The sequence below is a fragment of the Schistocerca americana genome, chromosome 1 (genome assembly GCF_021461395.2).
Source record: "Schistocerca americana isolate TAMUIC-IGC-003095 chromosome 1, iqSchAmer2.1, whole genome shotgun sequence".
Taxonomy (NCBI): domain Eukaryota; kingdom Metazoa; phylum Arthropoda; class Insecta; order Orthoptera; family Acrididae; genus Schistocerca; species Schistocerca americana.
The window spans coordinates 855873422-855886187 of NC_060119.1; the positions used below are offsets into that span (position 1 = coordinate 855873422).

The following is a 12766-nucleotide window of genomic DNA, read 5'->3' on the forward strand; positions in this document are numbered from 1 at the left end:
AAACCGTGTGTTGTTCAAGAGTTGGAACCCACAAGCAGTGTAAAATGAAATAACCTTGATGTGCAGCCAGAAAACAAGGGAGATGCGACCTCACCCAATGCAAGTAAAACTACTCGTAAATTACATAAACCATTCGAGGAACTAGTATTACTGCAGGATAATTTAGAAAATAGTACTTCTGGAATGGCCTATGTTTTGTGTGATATGAAAATTTTAATTCAGGTGTTGTGTGATACATTATGCTGTAATATTTCTGGCGGAACAGTAATTATTGAAGAAGATTTTCCTACAAGAATAGGACTCACTACGACAATACTAATTATTTGCACTGGCTGTGACAACAAAAAGTTATTTGTAACGTCAAATGAATGCAAGAATAATCTTTATGAGGTAAATGTAAGACTTTTCTATGCCATGAGAGCTATCGGAAAAGGTCTTAGTGCAGCTCAGTGTTTCTGTTCGGTTATGAATCTACCACCACCACCTACAAAAATTTAAATATACTGAAGTTATAGGAGAAGCTGTTGAATCTGTCTCTTCCCTGTCAATGGAGGCTGAAACAAATGAAGCTGTTGAAGTGAACGAAGGCAACATTGATATACCAGTTGCGTTTGATGGGACATGGCAAAGGCGTGGTCACACGTCGAAACACTCAGTTGCCACACTCACAAGTGTAGGTACAGGCAAAGAAATTGATTTTGAAGCACTTACAAAACATTGCTATAGCTCCTGTGACAAAAATGGAAAAAATGAACATGAAAACTGCCAGAAAAATTATGAAGGAACTAGCGGAGGAATGGAAGTTGATGCCGCAATGAAAATGTTTAGCAGTTCACTGCAGGAAAGGGGTGTACGATACACCTAGTTCCTTGGGGATGGAGAGTCTAAGGCGTATAAGTGTGTTGCTGCAGTTAATCCATATGAAAATATTGTGATAAAGAAATTGGAAGTGTTGGGCATGTGCAAAAGAGGATGGGCACACGTCTCAGAAAATTAAAACAATCTCTTCGCACCACCACACTGTCTGATGGCAAGCCACTTAGAGATCAGCTGACTGATAAAACATTAGATCAACTCCAGAAGTATTATGGAATGGCCATTAGAAATAACGGAAATGATTTAGAAAGTATGAGAAAAGCAGTCTGGGCCACATAGTTCCCCAAACTTTCAACCGACAGAAAACCGACACATGCACTCTGCCCACTTGGACCTGAATCGTGGTGTAAATTCCGGAAGGCTAAAGTTTCAGAAGTGTCTTTTGAACACAAGAACTCTATTCCTGAAGCTGTTGTGGAAGCAATAAAACCAATTTATAAGGACCTAGCTCACCCAGACCTCCTCGGAAAGTGTCTACATGGGCGAACACAGAATCCTAATGAATCATTCAATAACATTATCTGGACACGAGTGCCCAAAAATGATTTTGTAGGGCTCAATACACTAAAATGGAGAATTAGTGATGCTGTATTAACATTTAATAATGGAAATATGAGAAGAATAAGAGTTCTAAGACATCCCTCCAGGCTACCATACTGTAAAGGGTTTGAAGTTACTAGAGAAGATAAGACTCGTCAAGGCACTGTGTGCACTTCAGTTCACCACCAAAGAAGCAAGATCAATCAGAAGAAAGAAGAGTTGGATACCAGATGATCCACGTTACAGGAACACATGCTGGTTGGAATGGAGGAGGTAAGTACGAGGTACTTTGCAAAAGCCAGAGTACGTAGCAGGCAGCGAGACGTACCACTCCTTGAGGAAGCCAGGCGTGCTGAGCAGGCGCAGCGCCTGAGCCTTGTGGTGGGGGGCGCCCGCCAGCAGCGCGGCGGCCAGAAGCAGCTGCAGCAGCGGCTGTCTCAGGGAGCTCCACAGGGCGTCGCCCCACTCCTCGCGCCACGACGACAGCTCCAGCAGCAGCTGCAGCGCCTGCACCCCGCACACTGTTCCTACTTCCTCTACTCACTGCTTCATAGCACCCAACGTAACTTACATACGAGTAAACGGTTTATCGTTCTCACTTTATCTCTATGGCGACTTCATAGTAGTAGCTATTCTAAACATACAATGTTCAGTCACATGAATGTGGCCACCTGCCAAAAGCCTGACTAACTACATTTCCCAGCGAGAACCACTGCAAGACGTGCAGGAATAGAGTTAATGAGATTCCAACAGGGATGTGGAGCCATACCGACTCCAATGCTGTAGCCATGGCGCATAGATCCCTATCGAGTTGCTCGCATAAATGCTCGATTGGGTTTAAATTCGTAGAGTTTGGTAGCCAGCGGAGTACGGTAAACTTTCCCTGATCCTCGTCAAACCAGTCACGTACACTGCTAGCTGTGACGCATTCGTTGTCCTGCTGGTAGATGCTATCAGGTTGACGAAAAATAAACTGCATGTAGAGGTGGACATGGTCCTCAAGGATAGATGCATAGCTGAGTTGACCCATTGTGCTTTCCAGAATGACGAAATCACCCAGGGAATGTCATGAAAACATTCTCCAGACAATAACGCTCCCTGCTCTGGCCTGGATCCTTCAGAAAATCCAGCAGCCATCTGTCCAATGGAGCACGAAACGTGATTCATCTGAAAAGGCCACCTGCCACCACTCAGTTGATGTCCAGCAACGGTACTGGTGTGCAAATTCCAGCCTTCATCGCCCATGAACAGCAGACAGCGTGGGTGCATCAACCAAGTGTGTGTCATGGAGGCACATACACAGTAACATTCGTTGGATGGTCGCTGAGGCCATTTGTGGAACATTTGCGTGTCTATTTGCCCATTCACATCTCCATAGCTGTCTTTCATCACTGTCATCTATCGCCAGTGGTGCGCCATTTCGCAGTGCTCGGTATAATTTAATCACAGTGGCACGCAAACAGTTTACAGATTTAGCAATTTCAAAAATGCTTCCACCCTTGGCCAGAAAGCCAATGAGCACGCTCTTTTGGTTGTCAGATAATCGTCCCATTTCGGCATTACAACGATTACACTGTTTCCCGTGTTCCTGCATCGTCCCCCCCCCCCCCCCTTCCTCCCATCAGAGTGGTAATTGCACGTACGTGTCGAATGCAAGTGGTGTGATGGGAGTGTGCATATCCCAAACTACATTATGTAGTCTCATATAGCACTAATGCCGAGTATGATGTCCAAAACCAGACTTGGCCGTCATAAAAACCCAGCAGATCCGAATTTCAATCATTCTCAATAATCACTACTGCATGTGGGGACATGTAGGTCCCAGAGTGAAAATGTTCTTTAAATGTATTGCTGAAGCTGCATTTCAAAATTGTCTTCTTAAAACTTTGGCTAACTTTCCAACATTTAATTTTCACTAGGTAAAATTTTTATTTAAATTATTTAGTTTCTTTATATCACCACAAGTCGCATATCATCCTAAATTTCATTCATTGTTTGAAAATTCGCTTTTCACGAACAGCTGCCAATCTGGATACAAACAGTTATTGTATCTTTTATCATTGTAAATTACAAATTTTCTTTTTCATTATTTAATTAGTACAAATTGTCAATAAAATATACTGAATACTAATTCTAGGTATCGTCAAAAGTTCTATTTTAGATCTACTGTAATACATGTCCATTGTATCTTAACATTTTGTTGAAGTTACCACGATACATATGGAGTTTCTAAGTGTGTATTTTTGCAATATTATTCTATGCGCAGCAGTTGCATTTACGTTTCGTGGCCATTATGGAGTTTCTTTACGTATGGATTGACAGCATGATTCGGCATGTCAGTGAAGCAAGGTTAGCATAGGTTCTACGCTCCTGGAAAAATAAATCTCAGAGTAATGGATGTAACGCAAGATAGTTTTGCATCGAGATCCCAAAAATCTTACATTGCTTCCTACAGACACGGAGCGATGAAGAATACACCTGAAACTATATATAGAGTAACATTCATGTTAATGCATTAAGTGTCAATTAACGGATTGGACGTACCTGAAGGTGTAGGTTGATGGTTTCCTCTTGAAAGAGACTTTCTTCCTTGTCAGACGATAACAGCGGCTGGAAAAGGGCCGTCACAGATTTGTGTGGGATTTCACTCAGGACCTGAAACATGTTACAAATCCTACTTCTTCGCATTTTTTCGGCAATATTGGCTGCAACGATCTTTGATACATTGATCAATGCTCGCATACATTCTGAAAGACTTATAGATCTGACTTTTTTTTTAATTCGCGTCTTTTACACAACTCTTGTAGTCTTATACTCTTGAAGATTTTGTATGTGGTCACTCGAAAGCATGACTGGTAGTACTGGTAGTACAGTGTCTCGTCGTGCAAAGAGTGCTACGGCTGCTTTCTAATTACACGCTGGCAGCGCCAGTAACTTCACAAAATATATGTTTAACTTTACTGCAGGATACATCTGCGAGTATAAACGAGTTAAGTCTGATTGATTGATTCCTCTTCATCGAAATTAACGGTTACAGTTTGTTTTCGACGTGAAACTTTCTAAGGGAAATATAAATTCACTGAGTATGTATTTAATCTTACCGACGTTGGGCATAGTACACTGTATTCCATTTGAGTCTAACTGCAGTCGAGAGGATAAAAAAGCTTCTAGGCCTTAGTACATCGGTAATATTCAGTAAAATTAATTCATAACAGCGTTTTTAAATTGATACATTGCTTCTCTCCAGCTAATCATTAAGGAATGGTTCACCTATCGTAGTTTATCTCGCTAAGCTACTTTCCTGTATGTGTATCAACAACATAACGAAATGACGTTAAATAAACTGCAATGGCATTTAGAAAAAGGGTTTGGTATATAAAATGTATCTGTTTTCTTCTTTTATTAGATATGTATTTATTTTGTTTTTGCTTACAATAAAAGTTACAAATTTGTGTAAAGAGAGTGTAATCCCATACTGGGCGGTACCAACATGGGGCAAAGTGACTTGTCCTGTCTCACGGGCCAAAGACACCGAAGTTTTCGTTCAGAACATGAGACACCAGCTGATGTACACGTTGTTACCGAAGATTAAATATTTCTTGTGATTAAATGAAACATGTATGTAAGAGTTACTTTAATAGATTTAAAAATTGTTCCATAAACATTACTGAACAATCATTGTCTCATATATCAACGAAAAATACTGGTAAAATAGTTAGCGAAGAAAGGAAGTTATATAAGGAGTAACTGACTAAAGTTGTACCGTCTTTCCTGAGATAGTACAAAGTTGTTTGCTCTGATAAGAACAAATTCTAATACATCGGTTTATGACTGCTCCCGTATATTTTCTGGCAGTAATGGCGGGAAGAAGTCAAGACACCCAACTTGGTTACGTGATGCGAGAACACAGTACAGATTGTTTTGTAAAGATTCGTTCGGTTTTACAAACTGTCTTCTCAATGGATGAAGGCACAAAATTTGGTCAAATTTTAACTTCCACATCGAAAATGAAATCTCGCTCGACGAAAGATCCGTACCTAAAGACCAGAAAGTCACACCAATGCTTAAGAACGAATATATGAGTAAGTCGCTCAATTAAAAAAGCTGTTATGAATTAATTTTACTCAATTACATATCAATGACGTGGATTTGCAGTGCAAGTTCGGAAATATTCTGCATTCAAAGATTATGAATTACCTCGAAAAAAACGATCTATTGACACAATTAGCGCTACATTCTCATGAAGTAACGTGTGCTATCGACAGGGGATCGGAAATTAAGTCCATATTTCTGAATTTCCAAAAGGCTTTTGATACCGTTCCTCACAAGCCACTTCTAATCAGACTGCATGCCTAAGGGGTATCGTCTCAGTTGTGCGACAGGCCACAGCTCATAGTAACTGACGGAGGGTCATCGAGTAAACCCGAAGTGATATTTGGCATTCTCGAAGGATGTGCTATGGGCCCTCTGCTGTTCCTAATCCACACAAATGATTTAGGAGACAATCTGAGCAGCCCTCTTGTATTGTTTGTGGATGATGCTGTCATCTACCATCTAGTAAAGTCATCAGAAGATCAACACCAATTGCAAAATGATTTAGACAAGGTATCAGTATGGCGCAAAGAGTGGCAATTGATCCTAAATAATGAAAAGTGTGAGGCCATCCACATGGGCACTAACCGGAATCCTTTAAACTTCATAATCAAATAGACAATTTTACGCTGGTCCCTCCTCTTCTAGAGCAGGGGTCTCCAAACTTTTTAGTCCGCGGGCCACATTGACTCCTCCACGAAGTCATAAGGGCCAAGATCTACCTAGTGGGATTAAAGCACCCTAGCACTCCATGATCACTGTAACGTAAGGCTAAACGAAATACGAAATCGCAAAAATCTAAGGTTGTGGGAATAGCTAGCACTGAAACGAACTACGATTTTTATTTAATTACATAATTTTGATTGGTGGACGTACCTGACCGAAATTCTGGCGTATTTTATTCTGGCGAATTTCACCGAGAAAAAAGTATGTCACTGCACATTATTCACGAAAGCGTCCTGCAAAGTTAACGAAATCTCAAAATCATTGGTAGCAACACTATTACTGCAAGACGTAACAGAGGTGGAGTACGTCAACGCATTGTTATTTCAAGGGGCGCAACAATAAGTGTGGTTACGTAGTCTTGTAGCGAGTAGCAGAGCCAGTGTCGCAGTGTATTGGCCGTGATAGGCCTCGAAACTCAGTTGTTGGCAGTATAGGTACCACCTCAAATATTTAGCGGGCCGGATACCGGGGATGTCCGGCCAGCTAACGCGGGCCGGTTTGCCGGCCCTCGCGGGCCGGTTTTGACCCGCGGGCCGTAGTTTGGATACCCCTGTTCTAGAGTATTGCTGTGCGGTGTGGGATCCTTACCAGATAGGCTTGGCGGAGGACATCGAAACAGTACTATCACGAAATAGGGGAGACAGTGTCGCGGATATGATACGCAGTTAGTAGTGGCAAACATTAAAACAAGGGGTTTTTCGATGCGGCGAGATCTTTTCTTGAAATTTCAATCTTAAACTCACTCCTCCAAATACGAAATTATTTTGTCGAGGCCAGTCTATATAGGCATAAACTAAATAAGAGCCCGCATCTCGTGGTCGTGCGGTAGCGTTCTCGCTTCCCACGCCCGGGTTCCCGGGTTCGATTCCCGGCGGGGTCAGGGATTTTCTCTGCCTCGTGATGGCTGGGTGTTGTGTGCTGTCCTTAGGTTAGTTAGGTTTAAGTAGTTCTAAGTTCTAGGGGACTGATGACCATAGATGTTAAGTCCCATAGTGCTCAGAGCCATTTTTGAACTAAATAAGAGAAATCAGAGCTTGCACGAACAAATGGGTTCGCTTTTCCCTCTCGCTGTTCGAGAGTGGAACGGTAGAGAAATAGTGTGATAGTGTTTCGCTGAACTCTGTCAGGTTCTTAAGTGTGAATTGCAGAGTAGTCATGTAAATGTAGATGCAGATAGCAATCAACAGTATGACTGTCAGCTTTTTATATTAAGTGACTCCTGATATACAAAATATTACGTAAAAGCACATAAGTTATGTGTTTGCTTGATATCTTTAACTAAATACCTGATCCTTAAATAATGAAGTAAACAATATTTTGGTGAAAAGACTAATAATTCACATAATAGTTTTGCCTCGTGATGACTGGGTGTTGTGTGCTGTCCTTAGGTTAGTTAGGTTTAAGTAGTTCTAAGTTCTAGGGGACTGATGACCGTAGATGTTAAGTTCCATAGTGCTCAGAGCCATAATAGTTTCAGTTTTAGAGCGATATTATTATTTTATTTACTGGACGATATTATTTTCATTTTTTTGTTACCAAAGTGAGGGGGGGGGGGCAATGAATGCGACGTGTACGTGCAGTATTGATAATTGAAGTTGTGAATAACTAAGTATGTGTGACCGTGGCAATCAGGTTGTGCCGCCGTGTTCACAAACATGAGGAAAAATAGTAATCGAAAAACAGTCAGTTTTCGAAATTTTAGAAACGTATAGCTTACTTAAGTCCTTAGGACGACTGAAGATGGAATTAATTTGTTTTTATTTGCTTTTGGGAGTATATTATTTCACACATTCCTCTGAACTGATTTCGGGCTACGACTTATTCAAAGAGGGAGAGTACCGAGTTATGTGAACCGAAATACAAGTCTGATTAGCTAATGTGTTATTCGGTCAATCTGAGAAGAGATATTCTTGCGCTTTGGTACTGGCAGGGGAATTTCACACGTGAGTCGACGGAAGTCCTTGGTCAGCTCTTGTGACGAGATGTCACGGTAGCCTGGAGCTCTAGGCAACTTTGAGTTACTGGTCTTTTATGGGAGATCTTGATTTACGAGTGATAGTTTATGATCATTCCATGATATCGACGTAAACTTCGTTTCTTCGCTATTTTTATTATTTTTTTCCGATGACTGAGACTTTATTTCGATGGTATAAATTCTGCATTGTGCGCTACACAGTCATAACCGCGAACTTTCCGCGTTAAACTGTACTGATCTGTATTGTATTCGAGCAAATATTGAAAATTACTAAACAAGATAAGTTTCTTACAAACTGTTCATTAGCTGATAAAAAGGCGGTTGTTTTATTACCACATCTGAGTTAAAACCTTAAACAAGCTACTAGATTTCTAGAGGGAGAGTGTAAGGATCAGTAAAAACTATGCTTATTGTCGTTATTTTGTTTCTGAAAAAGCGTACTAGGGCGGACTTGATAGCAAATGCATGTACAGAAAGTGTCAATTCAGAACAGATGTTTCAAAGCAGTTACTTTTCTGCATCTAACTGTTACAGCCAGAGCAGCGTCCCTTGACAGTATAATCTACAACGAGATCTACATCTACTAGGATACTCTGCAGTTCACACTTCAGTGCCTGGCAGAGGTCTCATCGAACCAACTTCACAACAATTCTCCATTATTCCACTCTCGAACACCGTATGGAGAAAACTAACAATTATATCTTTGGGTGCGATCCCTGATTTCCCTTATTATATTGTGATGAGCGTTTCTCCATATGTAGATCGGCGTCAACAAAATATTTTCGCATTCCAAGGAGAAGTTGGTGATTGAAATTTCATGAGAGGATCCTGCTGCAACGAGGCTTTGTTTTAATAATGTCCGCCTCAAATCCTGTATCTCCTCTACTTATCCATAATACAAAACATGCTGCTCTTCTTTGAACTTTCTCGATGTACTCCGTTAATCCTATATGGTAACGATCCCACACCGCGCAACTGTGCTCCAAAAGAGGACAGACAAGCGTAGTTAACCTTTGCATCATGTTGACATGTGTAGTGCAGATAATTTGGTTCAAATGGCTCTGACCACTATGGGACTTAACTTCTGAGGTCATCAGTCCCCTAGAACTTAGAACTACTTAAACCTAACTAACCGAAGGACATCACACACATCCATGCCCGAGGCAGGATTCGAACCTGTGACCGTAGCGGTCGCGCGGTTCCAGACTGCAGCGCCTAGAACCGCACGGCCACTACGGCCAGCGCAGATAATTTCTTAAAGCTTTTCTCAGCAGAGGAACAGTAAATGTGACTCCACGGCACACTGTGCTTCTGAAGGACTCACAAAACAGACCATCTCGGTAGCTGCGCGGTTAGCGCCGCAGATTTTTAACCAAACGGACCCCACTTCGATTCCCGACGGGGTCCGAGATTGTTTCACCACTCGATGACTGCGTGTTGTCATCTCCTTACATTCATATCGTCAGAAATGACATTCCGCTATTGAGATGCCTATATGAGCAAGTCCCACAAGCCAACAAATGAAACAAAAAGAAAGGAAGCCTTACTAAGCGGAGTACTTTCTGTTTTAGTGGAAAGACAGAAGAAAACCGCCCCATCGGACCATTTGTAAGTTAAAGTTCACCCCAAGATTCCGTCTTCATTCTTGTCGACAGTCTCGTGAAATCGAATGAATATTTTCTATGTACCATGTACTGCAAGATGTTTACTGTAGGCTTATCAAATCAATAGTTCGAGTCTTCTGCTGGTGACGACAGTCCAGCTCTCATAAAACATTCAGTCAAAGAGGCAGTGGAGTAAGTGGGGGCCCACCTGCTCGGCGAGCGCGTGCGAGGCGCCTGCCGCGACGCGCAGCAGCTGCAGCAGTGAGGAGATGCGCTGGCGGGTCTCCGTATCAGTCAGCTGCTGCCGCCTGGTGCCCCCGCCGCCGCCTCCTCCGCCCCCTCCGCCCCCACCGTCTCCATCGCATTCAGTTGGCGCGGAGCTCCGAAGATCCAGCAGCGCCGCCAGCGTCTACGCACGCAACGTCCGTTCTCGCAGCACCGGAGTGCGTCACGTCGTACAGCACAGATGTACACACTACACAGGGTGTAACGGGTATAAGTGCAGAGATTTTTGTGTGTGGTACCTTAATATGCACACACATCAATGTGTTGGTTGTTTTTTCCCGCGTCGAACAGTCTTCCCACAAACACGCCTCCAACTTCACAACGTGTTTTCTGCACGGTCTAACTGTACTACTTACAAAACAAGGGAAACACCGCATCGCAGTGCCCTCAGATTTAGTGGTAAAATGGTCCAGTGGATTGCCCGTCAAATACTGAACACAGATCAGGCACATAAACAGGAAGAAGGTGTACTGAACTGTGAAAAAAGAAGCAAAACATAAAAAATGAACGGTCCGAGCTTCAGATATGCAACATCGAGCAAATCCGGAACACGACAACGGTGTGGTCTTGTGGTTACAGTGCTGGACTGCAAATTGGAAGATGCGTGTTCAAATCACTTTCGTCGGTAACATTTTTTTTTTTCGCAAATTTATGAACTGTCCGTCTGGTCATTGATGTGCCTTTTCTCCTTCTCTGGTCTTGGCAGTTGTCACACTATACATTAGTTACAGAATATGTGTTATGTGGTAAGGAAATATTACCGTCGCCAAGTAAATGTGACGAATACTGAGAGTATAGACCTCTCATAAAAATAAAAACAACGAATAAACGGGTGTGAACTATGTTACAACAAAGAAATTCAAGAGTCGTAACTTCCCAAGAACGCAAGAGTCATAACATGTGGTACTTGTGCAGAATAAATAGGAGGTATGCACTTCTGAGGGTCCCTTCGTTACACCTCGCTGTTGCAAACGGACGTTACACCATGACAAAGACACAAATTTGAACACGGCGAACAGACGAATGATCGAACGGACAGTACATAATTTTGTGAAAAAAAGGGGGGTGGGAGGGAGATCTGAACACGGATCTCCCACTTTGGCGTCCGACACCATAAACACATAACCTGGACGGTGTGGTTCCTGCACTTAGATGTTGCACATCTTGAGCTTGGGTCGTTCGTGCGCTGTTTCTATTTTGACCTACTGCCCACAGGAAAATAAATGTTAATGGCTTGCAGTTTCCGCACATATTTGAAAGTACTAAACAACCTAAAACATACGGTTTATACTGTCTATAATAACTGGTCTGAAAATCACGTAAATGCTGATTTAATGTTGTTCAGTGTGCCATCTTCAGTCATACAAATATCTGCACTTATACTCCTTACATCCCATATAATGATATCTATGTTATAATGCAACATATGAGTGTGCGACCACTCAATTATCACGACCAATGTAAGATACAAAAGTTATCACTTCTATCATCCATACCAAGGAGATTAAACATAGTGGAGTTGAAGCATGGGTTGAAACATCCAACTGTTCAAAATATGCTGAGGGACCACTCAACACGTCTCCACAGATGTTACCGCAGTTTCGAAGAATATTGTAACCTTTTTTAAATGCACATAGTCCACATACACATTATGATGTCAGGCATTCCTCCTTGGATACCAGAGGCCCAAGGTCCAAATTCCTTGGGAGTATCACTCTGGGGTTTTCCTATAACTCGTACTACCATACTCGGTATATTAAAAGCTGTTTACAGCATTAATGTGTTTACTACATATATTCTGCCGTGCAGAAGCACACTACGAAAACAGCTGAGTTATGTAATACGTCCTACAATTTAATATCCTTGAAGATTTGTTCAGCCATTTCATAGGACTACGCTCACCTGGACACAATCCGAATATAATATATACTAATACTACTCAATCAAACATGAATGACACTGAAGTCATTCCATACAACGCAGTTGCAGCTATGGAAAGGGAAAGATGCACAACACAGTTTGTAAATACATAAAACAGCACCCAGTCACTTGTTTGAAATAGTTATTAATTCCATGAACCGGTTTTCTGACCTGTTCAGGCTCATTTTCATATAGTTTTACAGAAGTTACATAGCTATTTCAAGCATAATGCTGGATGCTGGCTTGCTCAGTATGGGCGGCTTTTGTTGTTAGTATCCATCTTTCTGCTTCCAATGTGATGGCTAGTTAGCACCACATCACTCACTTATACGCAATATGTATGCGTACACACAGTAATAACGAAACTTTCTCAGCATCCAGCATGCTATTTCATTTATTGTTTTGCTGCAGTTAGTTTCCTGAGTATGTAACGTGCATTCTCCCACTAAGCATACATTATACACACATCAAAAAAAGTTTTGCAATACCTCGGTTCCGAGAGTTACGGAACCTGTACAGAAAGTTGGAATATAGATCAGCATAAACATCATTTCCGCCCTTTTTATTGCTCATGAAAACCGCACATTGTTTGTTGTACCACCATACAGCGAGACATTCAGAGGTGGTGATCCAGATTGCTGTACACACCGGTGCCTCTAATAGCCAGTAACGCGTCCTCTTGCGTTGATGCATGCCTGTATTCGTCGTGGCATACTATCCACAAGTTCATCAAGACACTGTTGGTCCA

At 41.9% G+C, this 12766-nt stretch overlaps 1 protein-coding gene across 1 annotated transcript in view; it reads right to left on the bottom strand.

Moving 5' to 3' along the window:
* LOC124594658 overlaps positions 1–12766 on the bottom strand; it is a 166041-nt gene that overhangs the window by 45924 nt on the left and 107351 nt on the right. The window contains exons 7-8 of the mRNA XM_047133030.1: positions 3961–4071; positions 1745–1923 (exon numbers count right to left, since the gene is read on the bottom strand). Coding sequence (XP_046988986.1) covers positions 1745–1923; positions 3961–4071 — 290 coding nt within the window. The remainder of the gene's footprint in view (positions 1–1744; positions 1924–3960; positions 4072–12766) is intronic.